Source organism: Ipomoea nil, unplaced genomic scaffold (genome assembly GCF_001879475.1).
Source record: "Ipomoea nil cultivar Tokyo-kokei standard unplaced genomic scaffold, Asagao_1.1 scaffold1770, whole genome shotgun sequence".
Lineage (NCBI taxonomy): Eukaryota > Viridiplantae > Streptophyta > Magnoliopsida > Solanales > Convolvulaceae > Ipomoea > Ipomoea nil.
This window is the reverse complement of record NW_017618198.1, coordinates 264,853-279,959: the sequence shown is the minus strand read 5'-3', so window position 1 is coordinate 279,959 and position 15,107 is coordinate 264,853. Positions and strand designations below refer to the sequence as shown.

The following is a 15,107-nucleotide window of genomic DNA, read 5'->3' as shown; positions in this document are numbered from 1 at the left end:
ATTTTCTACAACAAACTTCCCATTCTGTTATGGTAGAAAACAGCATGAAGCAATCACTACCCACCGCTGCATATTTGTTATTTCCAGTACTTCAATTACAATGTTAAATTCTTTGAATCTAATAGAATCCTGTTATAGAATATATTGTTGTGCAACAGAATATTCCAACTTTACATCAACTATTCTTCAAAGTTCAAACTATTAACTATATGCATGTGAAGTGTGAAGCAAGTGGTCCCTAAAAAGTGCCAATTAATGTCACACTCGTCTCCCATAATACCTATGTATCTCAAGACTTTGACTTGTGGATTATTTATTTTTTTATTTTTTATAACTCCGATTTTTTAGATTATATTTTGAACCTCATCAACCTCCTACATGTTCATGAGAAGAAGATAAATTGTGCCAATATAATTTCAATAATCGACATCAAACTATATATTTTGAGTACAAAAAAGCTCAACCCAAGCCCAAACACAAATTGTCAATGTTCGTGAAAGAAATTGAACCCTAAAAAGCAAGTCTTAAGTGATTAGATCTTGCTTCTCCGAGGAATTACAAATTCAATCTCCGACCTTATATAATGTCGACGACATTTCTAAATAATAATAAAAAATCATTATAAATTTGATCTACAGTTAAAACTTTTCATTAGGAATTAAACCATGAAAATATGAATGAGTTGAAGAATGAAAGCTGTTTAAAATTCTTGTTCAAATAAATAACATGAAACAGATGTGGGCATGTATTGATGACCAGAGCAAAACATGGCCAAAAAGCATCCAATTGTGGAAATGTCAAAAGTGTACATCTGTCACCTTCCAAAACATCTGAGAATTGAGGACATAAGGGTGGAAGAAAGGAATTTCACCCCGGATGACCCTCCAGGGAAGTAGGAGATGGCATAATATGACAGTGAGAGTACCTGGCAAGTATTGAACAGAACATATTAGAGTATTGGACCAACAAAATGCTTTCTGCTACTTGCTATGATTACTAACTAACATCAGAGAAGCAAATTTCACAGAGATTTTTTACTAAAAATCTTGTAAACAAAATTCTTGAATTCCAGAATGCCCATAAAATGTTGTATCTTCATGAATAGTAAACAGAGTGATGTGACTGCATGAGAGAAAAACTATCCAAACAGCAATGCCAAACTAAAGTATGCTTCACTTTGTGCTAAACAAGATTGCATAGTATTAAAAATAATGTCAAAGATGATCCAAAAAAATAATCTTAAAGCATCCCAACAAGGCAACAATAACACAAATGAGATTTTTTTTTTCTTTCTTATTTTTAACTGATGTGGATAAAAGAGAGAGGGGATGTTCCAGAAAGAGGGTTTTTTTGTGGGCCCATCATGAAACATTTTCTCTTTCTTCATTGGAATCAGAAAAAAAAAAAATCAAATTAATAACTTTTGTGGATGCTCTATAGTTTAGTGGCATGTGTGTGTGCAAACTTTTAGTTTTTTTTTTTTTTTTTTTTTTTTTTTTGAAAACAAACAAAGGATAGAGGGAGGGTTCGAGAACCACTCCAAGTAACCAGACAAAGAAACGGACTGCCTAGCTAACAGATGGGCCGCCAACAAACTTTTAGTTAAACACTGAATTGAACAAAAAATTCAATTTTCGATCGTTCTCAGTTATTAGTTCTTAAAAATTATCAGTTTTTCAGTATTTTGATTATCACTCGGTCTTATACTCGCAGTGCCAGTCAGTAACCATTAACCAATATAACCGTTATACTGAAACCAACATTTGGTTATGTTTACTTTGGTTGGTTTCGGACTTTCGGTCGTTATAAAGGTAAAAGATATGTGACCAGTTTTTTTTTTGATTGGTTATATAACTGATCGAGTTCTTGCTCACTATTGACTAAATTAGAGTCACAAGTTAAATCTCCAAACCCCTCAAATGCACCCCAAAAAAATTGTATCCACGAATGACAAGAAAATAAGAATAAAAGATGGCATTACTAAATCATGAAGCACAGTGAAAATCAATACCTGCAACACTGAGAAGAGCACACAAAGGATATAGCTGTGCATCACCATGGAAACATAAATTGTCCCTCCCATGCTGCCAATAAAACAAGCTGTGAAAGGAAGCCTCTGAAAAGGAAAGGGAGAAAAGGGTTGTGGGCATTAAAAGTGTATAAGATGGAAAAGGTAAATGACACTTTCATAAGGATAAAAGCAAGCTACACATAAGTGATTGGGAAAAAGCATCTAAAAGGGTAATAGCTTGCTTACCTCCTTAGATAACATGTGCGAAAGCTGATTTTTTGGACCTTTTAGAGCAAAGAATGAGCTGATAATCAATGTACAACCAATTGTGAAGCATATAGCAAACTTCTGTGGCATTAGAACCATAACAGGAAGGAACATGCTGATTGCTATGAAGATAAAAAACACACCAACAGCAAGAAGTAGACCAAAGTACACCAGAGCCTTTCCGGTAGGGACGCTCGTCGCAGTTTGGAGGTTCCCAGGCAAATCTCTTACTCTTTTTGATACTCTATACTCAGAAAGGAAAAATAAACAAATAAATGAGAAACTGATGATTTCAAGTAAATAATTCAGAGCAGCAATCAACAGAATCTGATTTCAATTGTGAAAGTAGAAAAAGGATTATGCAACTCCTGATAAATCCTGTCTTCATATTTTAAAATGTTCAGCTTCTAAACCCATTGATTCCATGGAATTTACAAAAAGGAGATTGCCTTTTCACCATTGCCCTATCCTATTCCAGTTTCCATCAAACAGTAATCAACAATTGCAATGAACATTATCAGATCATAAACATTCCTCTTAATGTGAATCATGAGAGCTAGGGTATTAGTTTCAAAATTTCAATGTTCAAACGGAAAAGATTAACTTCACACTGTTATCATACATTATCATCACTTGTAAACACTTCAAATTATACGCGATAATGACACGTTCAGGTACACATGCATTAACATCGATTTCAACAAAATAACCTAATAAGCCTCAAATAAACAAACAAGTGTATTGCGATTCACGGATTCAGGAATGGAACTTTTTGTGTTTTTATTTTTATTTTTGGAGAATAATTACTAGTGCGGATGCTTACACGCCAAAAGTCCCGGAGACTTTGTCGTTGGCGGTCTGAACGGCAGCTTCGAGATCGAAGGATTCGAAGCCGAGACCCGTCGGCGATCCATTGTCCTGTGAGGAGGCGTAAGCGTTCCAGTCGGCTAGTAGGGACGGCGGCGTTTCCTGGTGATTATCGCTGGGGCCACCAGTAAACCACGTTTGTGCTATCTTACGCATTTCTTCTTCTTCTTCTTCTTCTCTGTATCACTAATTCCAATTTCGTTTTCTGGGAATTTTTCTATCGTAGTAGGCGCTCCTCAGTGTCATAGGTACGGTCGGAGATATGGGATCTGAGTCTACCATTGTAGGATGGACGTTTGTGTTACTGCCAAAAGAATGAAGGTTATCCTTGTAATTTAATATGGAATATTGTTTGATTTTTTATTTTGTTTGAGACGTGGAAACTCACGGGTATGTGTTAGTAAATTCGGCTCATGTGTAATAACCTTTATGTTTTAACTGATTCATTAGGCCGGTTAAAGAATAAGGATAGAGAACACCATTTGAATTATTTACAAAATAATAATTATGTTATCAAATTATAAGAACTTATCATAGATGTCTAAACTCATAAAAATAATATAATTAAGTAATATTTACTCGATTTTATTGAAAAGAATTATTAATAATTTGAATTAAGAGTGTTTATCCATTCCGTTTAATCAAATTTTTTTCAAAATTGAGAAAATAGCATTATAATTATGAGTTATGACAACCATTTTAACTTTAAAATTTTGACCATCACGTTAGTGGCATTTGTCTTCCCCCATTTAATCAAATTTTCTTCAAGATTGAGAAAAAGACATTATTATTAAGAGTTAGACAATCACGTTTTGGCGCAAAAACAGGAGGTCCTACCGGGAGTCGAACCCAGGTCGCTGGATTCAAAGTCCAGAGTGCTAACCACTACACCATAGAACCACTTTGTCTATTGTCTTGTTATTAAATAATAAATTATAATCTCTAAACGTTATCTTTTTTCAAAACGCATTCACCATGTGTATTGCGAGGTTGACATAAATCAAACTAAGAGGTCCTACCGGGAGTCGAACCCAGGTCGCTGGATTCAAAGTCCAGAGTGCTAACCACTACACCATAGAACCGCTTGTCTTTTGTCTTGTTATTAACTAATAAATTTATTATTATGAGCCCTCTGTACAAATGTGGGCTTAGCATTAAAGCAAGTGGGATAATGGCGATGCGTAATACCCCTGTTGAAGGAAAGGGCACACTTTCTACATTATTGCGTGTCACCAATTACCATGTGTTTGTATTGCGAGGTTGACATAAACCCAAACAAGATGCATTCCCCATAATTACTCTATTTCTTTTTCTATATATTTTTTTAATGCTACTAGCTCTATTACAATGTAGTATTTGTTCATATACTTTCTCAACCTACTGAAACACAAAGAGCCAATAACGCCTCCACTGAGGCTCGAAATCACAACCTTCCACTTGGAATTATTAAGACTTTAAACAATTTTTTTTGAAAGGAGATTTAAACATTTGATATACTTCAAAATAAATTTAATATATTTTAATTCTTTATAGGAATAAGGGTCAAATAGGCCACTCAACTGCACACCAAAGTGCAATTAGGCCATTGAACTCAAAAAGAATGCAATTAAGCCATTGAACAACACAAAAACATGCAATTTAGCCCAAAATGACTTGTTTACCTAGAGTAGCAATTTACCAATTTCAAAATTAATTTTTTTAAATATGCAATAGCCATGGAGACGAAGGTCTTTGTCTCCATGGCTGGAGATGGAGGTTCGTCTCCGGCCACGGAGACGTAGCCGGCCGGAGACGATTCGTCTCCGGCCGGAAGTTTCTGTTTTTTTTTTTTTTTTTTTTTTTTAAATAATAATTTAATTATTTATTTATTAAAAGTTATTTTAAAAAATTAATTTTGAAATTGGTAACTTACTACTCTAGGTAAACAAGTCATTTTGGGCTAAATTGCATATTTTTGTGTTGTTCAATGGCTTAATTGCATTCTTTTTGAGTTTAATGGCCTAATTGCACTTTGGTGTGCAGTTGAATGGCCTATTTGACCCTTATTCCTTCTTTATATGATTAACATGTGTTTAATATTTAATATCCAATGATTAAAAGAAATCTAAACATTTATATCTTATTAAAAAAACACTGATTTACAAGTTTCAAGAATATAGCCAAAAACGTAATCAAATGTTATACATTAGCTTCTTTCAGATTGTCAAAAAAGAGACGAGTTTTACAACAAAAGACTATTGCTAACATGCCTCAGCACTCAGAACATAATGTTCTTCGTGTTCCCATGCTTCAACTATCATAGGAGGTTACATGATGAAGTATAATACTTAGAATTTTTCTATGACACTTGAAAGTCTAAAATTAGAAAGTTTTTTAGTCGCTGCAATACCTAGCTAAAGACTCGGAGAGCGTAGTTTATGCATTTAAGCGGAGTCGCTTTTGGACCCAACTTTGAACTTAGCAATGAAAAACCCTATTGTATCAAGGGGAGATGATGGGTCAAATCTCTGAACAAAGTCTTCCTCTCCAGGCTTCAACCATTCCCTGGAATAGTTTAAACATAAATGTGACATTTATCATTCATGTTATTATCAAATAAACCTGGAAAAGATACAAATTATATCTCGTGCTAACGTGAACAAGATGCCAATTTTGCATTTAGTATCCAAATGTCTCAAATTTACCATATTGATACAGCATGACATGCCAAGGACAAAAATGCTTACTCAGTATATCCATCGGGAAATTGGCAGCAACCAGTAAGACCAGGTCCTCCAACTCTCGGATGCTGAGAGAAAGAAACTTGATTAGAAAAAGCAAATATAATCCAATTAAGACTAGATTCTCCAAATCTTCAATGTTGAAAAATTGTTCAGACAGCACAAAATTCATAAAAAGGTAAAAACTACATTGACTAAAGTTTCGGTAGAGAATGAAATCTTTAACAAAAATCATTATTTCATGTTGCGTGATACAAAAGATGGCTTGGGCAGTTTACTTGGGTACAATAGCATGACACCAGCAGTGATTATTGACAATGACTAATGACGGTGCTTGTGATGATTGAAGAGTGACTAAGAAAGTACAATAGTGTGATTCACATCAATAGCAATTGGTTCCACAACATCATTAAGGGTGTGTTTGGAAACCCGGAAAATGACTTCTGGAAGTCATTTTCCGGGGTTTTGGTGTTTGGTTACATTGGAAAATGACTGGTCAAAGGAAAATGGGGTGGAAGTCAATGGAAAAGGAAGACAATTTTATGGAAAATGACTTCCCCTTTTTTTTGGGGGAAGTCATTTTCCAACTTTTACACCAACATCATCAACACCATACCACCACCACCACCACTACCAACATACCACCGTCGCCGCCATCTCCACCATACCACCGCCACCACCACCACCATACCACCGTTGTCACACCACCACCATCACACCACCGCCGCCGCCACCACTACCACCATACCACCGCAACCACCGTCGCCACCACTACCGTCGCCGCCACTACCACCATACCACCGCAACCACCGTCGCCACCACTACCGTCGCCGCCACTACCACCATACCACCGCAACCACCGTCGCCGCCATCACCACCATACCACCGCCCCCACCACCACCATACCATCGCACCCGCCGCCGCCACCACCACCATACCACCGCAACCACCGTCGCCGCCACCACTACCGTCATACCACCGCCGCCGCCACCACCACCATACCACCGCCGCCACCACCACACCACCGCCACCGCCACCACCACTACCATACCACCGCAACCACCGCCGCCGCCACCACCACCATACCACCGCAACCACCGTCGCCGCCACCACTACCGTCATACCACCGCCGCCGCCACCACCACCACCGCCGCCACCGCCGCCACCACCACCATACCACCGCCACCACCACCACACCACCGCCGCCACCGCCACCACCACCACCACACCACCGCAACCACCACCACCACCACCATACCACCGTCGCCGCCACCACTACCACCATACCACCGCCGCCGCCGCCACCACCATACCACCGTCGCCGCCACCACCACCACCACCACACCATCGTCATACTACCACCACCATCACACCACCACCAATTATTATTATTATTATTATTATTATTATTATTATTATTATATAACGAATAACACCACTACCACTACACCACCACCACCACCACCACCATAATATTTTTGATATATTATTAGTTTTTTTTTTTTTTTGTTGAAAAACTTAGCTATTTTTTATTATATTTAAAATTAATATTATATTATTATATATTATTATACATGTTGTAATATTCTAAATAAAATAATTAAAATGTTTAATTATACAATTCTACTCATTTTCCAGAAAATGAACCAAACACACAAAAACAGTTTTCCAGAATGCAACCAAACACCGGAAAGGAAAATGTTTTCCGGAAAATGACTCATTTTCCAGAAAACATTTTTCAGAAGTCATTTTCCTGGTTTCCAAACGGACCCTAAGTTAATTTCTAAAAGCTAGAAGAATAATATCCTCTCAGTTCATTTACATGGAAAGACAAGAAAGTGTTGTCATGCTTACCTGCTCTGCTAGTGAGAGAAACTTGTATGTATCCAATGCATATCTAACCAATGCTTCATTCTCACCAGGGTTTATGGTGCATCTGATGTTTGGGGGAAAAATGAGTTAATTGACGGTTGGTCTACCCCATATAAAAATATAAAATAAGCAGACTTTTGATTCAACAATTTGGTAAATCAAGTCTGAATATTACATAATATATTGAATTACAAATAACACTTTAATGCATAATAATAAATCAGGAAATACATCTATATATAGTTCTATACTTACGTGGAATACACAAGAACTCCACCAGGGCGAACAAGCTGAACTGCCTGATCAAACATTCGCCTCTGGTACTTGGCATGATTCCTCAATGATTCAACAGTGTCCTGCATATGACAGCAGCTAGTTTGGAACCTTTGAAGTAGATGATGGTAAATAGAAAAGACTATTTTACCAGTAAGAAAACAAAACAAGAACGCAGGATTATACAAAGCACTGGACAGCCAGCATAAAAACCAAATATAAAATGTTATCATATTGTACCATTAATTCTAGTATAGCCCGGAGTTCCCTTGTGTGACAATCAATTATCCGTACTAAATCCTACAGAACCTATACTTAGTTCAAAACTGGTGTGGCATCATCTTAATTGCCATTTTAAAAAAATAATAATAATAAATTAAATTATTAAAAAACAAAACAAAACAAAGCAAAAAACAAACAAACACCCTACAAATAGGACAGGGGAAAATTTACTCGTCATGAATTACAATAAACCTTGGGGATGGAGGTAAAACAGTAATCATTACATGAGAATTGTTCTCAGGTTATCTTCATGCCCTTGGAAGTGTGCCCTTTTCAATTGAGAGGATTGGATATGTTATGTTAAAGCTAGAGGCAACAATAAATTATTTTGAAGTGAATGGTACTGCAAGTTTTCTTGTCTAGATATGTTTCTACCAACAATCCCACCCACCCAAAACACTGAAACAGGTTGATAATTGTGCCACTTGTCTGATGGGCAGGATTGCATTTGTAACAAGAAAGATTAAAAAAGTAGCTAACCTCCCCAGCAAACAGTCGGGGTCTCAAACCTAGAGCAGAACAAGGAGCATCAAGGAGAACACGATCAAAGCTATTTGGAGCAAATCCATTAGACTTTTCAACCCTACCACCAGAGCAGTGATTCCTTCCAGGCCCATTTTTCATTCTCCTAATACTCTTCCGTAACTCAGCTTTGCTGGTGTAACCACCGCTTCTTGTTTGCACATTTTCAGCTGAAATAGTCAGGTAATGAGACATGGCCGAATGTATGATTTCTGCTAATACCACGAGTCCATGAACAAAAAAAATGTTTGCCCAAATATGGGTACACACTGAGAGAGTATGAGACACATGATGTGTGTGTGTGTGTGTGTGTGTGTGTGTGTGTGTGTGTGTGTGTGTGAGAGAGAGAGAGAGAGAGAGAGAGAGAGAGATCTGATGCATCCAAAAAGATTTGAGACCAAAACATGCAGCTTAGAATCAAATTGCTGATTTGCATTTGCAAGTATAGATGATCCACTAATGTAAAAAGTGAACACTAACTAATCTTCATAACATGAGTGGAGTTACTCACTTTTTGTCTGTGAAATTAACTCGGCATCCAAACCATTTGTACTAGTGGATTGCGTTTTGTCCATTCCCGACCCTAGTGGATCTGATGGAGTACTCTGAACCTCATCACTGACATGCAGAATAGGCAAATCACTATCTTCACATGTTCGCCGACAAGCTTTCAGTGCATCAAGTCTATATGTGGTTATACAATTCAAACCCATCTCAGCAGCCAATTTCTTGATATCAAGCACCTGAAATTTTATTCAGAGTCAAAGAAGAAGAAGAATTGATGATATATATTTCTCTAGTAACATGATTGCATAAAACTGTGTGCGTACTACAAAAAAGACACATTTATATAGTTAAAATTTTACAATGAACAAGGAACTCAAACATTGAAACACCTGAAGCCTCAAAGAGGTTTTTAGATCAATGGTTTTGGTGTGTTGTGTGCATCTGAAAGAAGGATAATCTCCATTCTTGCAAAATTTTGCAATTTGATACAATCTCATATCAAGATAGCACTACTTCAAGTGAGTGTTGACTCTGGGAATAAAAAAATGGGAGGGGAGATTCAAGAAAGAAGAGAGGAAGAAGACAGATTAAGGAGATAGGGAGAGAGTAGGGAGACAGAATAGAAAGATTAAGGAGAGAGAGAGAGAGAGAGAGAGAGAGAGAATATTGAAGGGAAGAATAATTCCATTATAGTCTCATTATCTTATCAATACGTAAGGACTAATATATAACATCTAAAAGACCTACCAATTATAGAACTCCCTAATTCTCCTACTAATTAACAATAAATTATACACTAATAACTCACCCTAATTGATTATTTCATATAAGGCTTTCCACTAATTAAGCCACCAGTTATTTCTTTCCTTTTATGCCTATCACAATCCCAACCCACCCCATAGCAAACCAAAATAGTACAAGAAATTTTCTTTTTCTACATCACATTGTGTCTGAAACAGTCATAAGCTTCTCACAACTCAGCAACATTAACAGTGTTCATTTGTGAACTTCAATAACCATAAGAAACTAATGGTGCCAAAGACAGGTATAGTGTTGAGCATCATCTACTGAATGTACCACTAGTCCGAGACATGCTTCACACTGGTCTATAATTAACTTACAAAGTGTACACTTTGTGAAAAGAACAATTTCACTTCCTTCTCTTGATCTTGTTTCTAAACAATATATGATACTACTAATGCCTATCAATCTATTTCATATCTCTATTTTATATATGCTTAGTTGTTCCTATCAAAGAGTTTTGTGCATAAGCTCAATCTTGCTTGAATTATACAAACCATAATAAAGAGCTCTTGTTGTGCATCATTTTCATAAATCTAAGGCCAACTATCCAGCCACAAGGAACTTAAGAAAGCATTTAATATAATAATAGTACAGATAATTACAATCACCTGCCAAGTTCAGAAGGTGCACCTTATTGTGAGATCTATCAGCAGCAACTATCTCCCCTTTGTCCTTCATAAGAATTGCAACTGCAGTTGTTTTACCTCCAGGAGCAGCACACATGTCAAGTATCCTCTCTCCTGGTTGAGGATCTACGGAAACAGGGTTGCAGAAAAGGAACATATAGTAAGTAGGACAGAGATCACTGTTGTGGAGAACAATAAAATGGCAGGATTGATGCCATACATTAGAAATTAACAGAAACAAACTCGCTTGGAGGAAAAATCTGGCTAGTTCTATTTTAACAGGTATAGAGGAATAATTTTCCAGCATTTCATGTACAACTTGGTGTTTGATCAAGATTTTTAGTTGCTTTTTCTTTTTCCTTGCAGAGTAATGTGTTAAAGTAACAACATAATGCAATAAAGCATACCCAAGGCATGTGCAGCTATAATGCTTGGCAAATTTTGAAGAAAGATTTCTCCCTCGAGCAACTCTGGATGACAAACATTTAAAATTGCCAATTAATTTGTGATATATGTAAAAGGAAAGTTGTAGTCCGCATCATAAAACCATAACAAGGAGGGGAGGGGGGAGGGGGGAGGGGGGTGGGGGGGGGGGGAGTTAAAAGAGGGGAAAATAATAACTAGGGATATTTGAAGAACAGGAAACAATCATTTTTCCTTAAGAACAGGGCATCATTTAAGAGAGGACAGAGTATTACTAACTGCAGCTACTTATTTGTTTTGAATAAAAACAATTACTATCAACTATAGTGTTGGCTATGTAGTTTTTGGCATTTTCGCAAAACAATTTTATGTTTTTCATTCACCAAATACCATCATAAACCACAACCCCCCCTCCCCCCCCCCCCACCACCACCACCACCCCCACACACACACATCACCCAGAAAAAAAAAAAACAAAAACAAAAAAACAAAAAAAAAAAAAAAACAAAAACAAAAACAACAACAACTGAAAACGGTTCTTTTTCTCCATGATAAATTGATAACTTCAAGGAAAAAAGAAATCTATAAAGCCATCATCAGAGAATTCAAGCAATAATTGTACATAAGAAAAGAAGCAAAAGAAATGGCAGTACTTCTAAAGACACTATCATAATATCTACAGGCAAAGAACTATACCATTGAAGGAGGGCAGTTCAAACACTCTATTATGCATATCAACAGCAACTCCTTGTGGTACACGAAAGATCCCAGCTCGTGACAACATTGTGGTCCCTTGACCAATATAGAGACCATTCCTTTCAAAATAAAGAGGATCTGAAACCACACAACATTTGGTTACCAGAAAATGCAGAGTGATTCTAAATATTTAGAGGAAAAAAAAAATAAAAATCCTGCAGCAATTAACAGAAGGGACAAACAAACATTTCTTAAAGAGAGTAAGAAGTTTTAAAGCATTGAAAGAGGACTAGCTATCTAAAGATATGAATGAGGGGAACAAGTGCCCATATAGCTTAACTTGCATCAGGCCTGCATAGATCCTGTATTGCAACCGTTATTGTAAAATGAGGCACTGCAAGAGAATCATGTTTTTCTTACCTGTGGGTGATCCTTGTAGGACAGTCCCACGTGTCATACCAATACCCCATCCGCCTTCAGGACAAGGCTGTTCCACAGCAACTGAAACTGCAACCACATCCCCTTTCTCAACATGAGCACTGCAGGCCAAAACACCAGGCACATATACCTGTGAACAGATCATAAAAAATGAACAAAAGAAAGAATGTGTATTTTCTCCTTCCATATCTTTGAAAAACCTGCACTATTTATTCATAAGTTTGGAAAAGACTACTTTACATGCTATCTACCAAAATATGCATATACGTGCGCACACATGCCGATGGACAAAGAGCATTAACAGATAGCAAGCAACAACAGAAAACCAGTATTATTACCTTTTGATGAGTCGGATGAGATCAAAGACTAACAACATAATTTGCTAAAATATTAAATGAATACATTATTTTCCTCACAAAATGACCAGCAAAAGTCAAATCACACAGCATTCTGATTGTTTAGTCTCAAGTTGATACAACCGAATCAGATTTTAAACAAACATAGCTTTCCTGATCAAGCGTATCACTCTAATCCATTAAAGAAGTGTAAATGGAAAAGGAGACAAGGATGTAAAATTGAACTCTTTGAGGCACTAGAATATTAGAAGATGCATTGTGTGGAATAAATTCAAGTAGTACTTGAACTTTTGAAGACACAGAAAAAAGTAGCTAATGTCAGTGTGTTTCACTTTGCAGCAGCAGCAGAAAGAACAGAATAGATGTATTTGAATATGTGATAGAACACAAGGACTGGAATCAAACACTTACTTGGGCACCACGAAGAACTGCCTCTGCACATTTTCGGCTTACAATCACCTCCTTTGGCGGTTTACCTTCCTTGTATCCATAATCAATAGCATGTGGCCCTGAACCTTTAATAAAAACTACATAATCTAGCCCAGGAAACTGACATTTTGAGATACTTTCTATAGGCCAAGTACACTCCGTACTTCCACTAAACTCTAACCGCTTCTCATCACTACCATTTTCTCGCCTTCTTTCCCTCAAAATTTTCAAAAGCTTCTCAATAACATTATCACTCGTCGACTTAAGCGTATTAACACGAATGCAAGAGTAACAAGATGGCCGCCTAAATAAACCATAGAGTACAATCACATAATCAGAAAATACAATCTCAATTGCGGAAATGGAGACAATAGCATAGCTGAAACAGAACATACGTGAGGGCAGTGGAGATGCGAGCAAAGTGTTCAGCTCCATAAGCTTTGGTGAAGTAGTCTTCCACCTCGGGATTCCATCGCAAGCTTGGGTTGAAGCTGTAATGCGCTTCCTGTTCCATCTGTACGCATAAATAAATGCAGAAACGATCAAATAAATGCATATACAGGCACATATAGGTACAGTGATCGCTGTAACTGTACGGGGAGGAGGAGAGTACCTGATGAGTGGTGGAGAGAGACGACGAGGTTCGCCGGAAGGTTTTGAGGAAATGCCTCCCTCTTTGCATTCAATTCGAAAAGGGGGAGGAGTGTGGCGGAATTTGAATGCCGCGGCGTCGCAAGCTATATATAGATGTACCATCCGACTGTTACTGAGACAATTGTAGCTGATGGCCCAAATGGAAAGTTCGGGCCTGGACCGGTATGAAAAATACTCGGTACCGTATTTAACTATACTTGTATATTTTCAAGGACTATACTTGTGATCCGCAAATTATTCTGTGCATTCGAATTGCACCATGCGCTGGTGCATACGATGCAAAACGATGTCGTTTTGGTTAAAAAACGCGCGTCCCACTTAAAAAAGAAATCAGATTCGAGATTCGATTTCCAGTAATAGCATTTTTATATATCCATAAATTCATAATTATATATCCATAAATTCATAACTATATATCTACAAATTCATAACTATATATCCACAGTGAATGAATGAAGTAAAAATCCACAATGAATGAACTAAATATCCACAATGATTGAACTAAATATCCATAATGAATGAACTAAATATCCATAAATTCATAACTATATATCCACAAATTCACAATTATATATCCATAGTGAATGAATGAAGTAAATATCTACAATGAATGAACTAAATATCCACAACGAATGAACTAAATATCCAGAAATTCATAACTATATATCCACAATAATGTTATTGTCGAGAATCGAACCTGAATTTTTTTTTTAAGTGGGACGCGCGTTTTTAGTCAAAACGACGTCGTTTTGCGTCGTATGCACCATGCGCATGGTGCATTCGGTTGCACAACATAACTATTGACTTGTGATCAAATTGCTTCCTTATGTGAGAGATTGTGGGTTCAAGCGCTTGAACATAACAACAGAGTCATTAGTATTATAAAAAATAAAATAAAATAAAATAAAAATATACTTGTATATTTAAAGATTATTATTATTATTATTATTATTATTATTATTATCTTTTGCAGATGATGATAGAAACTTGTCGTCACTATTAGGGCTACTACGTAAATTTTATTATTTGTAATAACTCGCAAACTATACATAAGACGTAAATTGTACTAAAGATCCTTGACAATAACAATCTACATGTTATAATATAATAAAAATATTGTTTCAATAAGAGTGTAGAATATGGGATATGGTATAATGTTTAAGATTGTCACTAGAGTTAACATTCTATATAATAATTTTGTAGTGTCAAGCACCTTGTGCTCATATGGCATGTAGTGACCTCTCTCATATGGGAGGTCATGAGATCGAGCATCAGTGGAACAATCTAATAGAGTCAGTGGCATTCAAAAAAAAAAAAAAACTTCCTTGTCAATATTAAGCAGTACATCAAAATCACATAT

The 15,107-nt window shown here is 36.7% G+C and overlaps 2 protein-coding genes and 2 non-coding genes across 4 annotated transcripts; all 4 read right to left on the bottom strand.

Annotated features, from left to right (window-relative positions):
- Positions 1-622: 622 nt before the first annotated feature.
- LOC109192235 (protein transport protein SFT2-like) lies at positions 623-3,427 on the bottom strand. The gene is made up of 4 exons (XM_019342805.1): positions 3,102-3,427; positions 2,258-2,522; positions 2,012-2,116; positions 623-925 (listed from the first exon to the last, which is right to left on the bottom strand). The coding sequence occupies exons 1-4, from the start codon at positions 3,299-3,301 to the stop codon at positions 815-817; spliced, it is 681 nt and encodes a 226-aa protein (XP_019198350.1). The 5' UTR covers positions 3,302-3,427; the 3' UTR covers positions 623-814.
- A 546-nt stretch (positions 3,428-3,973) lies between these two features.
- On the bottom strand, positions 3,974-4,045 carry TRNAQ-UUG. Its single transcript has one exon. It is a non-coding gene; the product is annotated as a tRNA-Gln (tRNA).
- Positions 4,046-4,155: 110 nt separating this feature from the next.
- On the bottom strand, positions 4,156-4,227 carry TRNAQ-UUG. The gene has a single exon. It is a non-coding gene; the product is annotated as a tRNA-Gln (tRNA).
- A 1,063-nt stretch (positions 4,228-5,290) lies between these two features.
- On the bottom strand, positions 5,291-13,823 carry LOC109192214 (putative methyltransferase NSUN6). The gene is made up of 13 exons (XM_019342784.1): positions 13,707-13,823; positions 13,489-13,607; positions 13,076-13,397; positions 12,291-12,438; positions 11,871-12,008; positions 11,159-11,221; positions 10,756-10,877; positions 9,326-9,557; positions 8,773-8,984; positions 7,993-8,093; positions 7,720-7,801; positions 5,872-5,933; positions 5,291-5,689 (listed from the first exon to the last, which is right to left on the bottom strand). The coding sequence occupies exons 1-13, from the start codon at positions 13,773-13,775 to the stop codon at positions 5,569-5,571; spliced, it is 1,791 nt and encodes a 596-aa protein (XP_019198329.1). The 5' UTR covers positions 13,776-13,823; the 3' UTR covers positions 5,291-5,568.
- Positions 13,824-15,107: the final 1,284 nt, after the last annotated feature.

Excerpts from the sequence above, each read along its gene's own strand:
- LOC109192235 (XM_019342805.1), bottom strand. The coding sequence starts at position 3,301 with ATGCGTAAGATAGCACAAACGTGGTTTACTGGTGGCCCCAGCGATAAT. Across the intron at positions 2,523-3,101 it reads GTCTCCGGGACTTTTGGCGT|AGTATCAAAAAGAGTAAGAG; the intron begins GTAAGCATCCGC and ends TTCTGAGTATAG. Across the intron at positions 926-2,011 it reads TGCTCTTCTCAGTGTTGCAG|GTACTCTCACTGTCATATTA; the intron begins GTATTGATTTTC and ends AATACTTGCCAG.
- LOC109192214 (XM_019342784.1), bottom strand. The coding sequence starts at position 13,775 with ATGCAAAGAGGGAGGCATTTCCTCAAAACCTTCCGGCGAACCTCGTCG. Across the intron at positions 13,608-13,706 it reads CTCTCTCCACCACTCATCAG|ATGGAACAGGAAGCGCATTA; the intron begins GTACTCTCCTCC and ends TTATGCGTACAG. Across the intron at positions 10,878-11,158 it reads TATAGCTGCACATGCCTTGG|ATCCTCAACCAGGAGAGAGG; the intron begins GTATGCTTTATT and ends CTGTTTCCGTAG.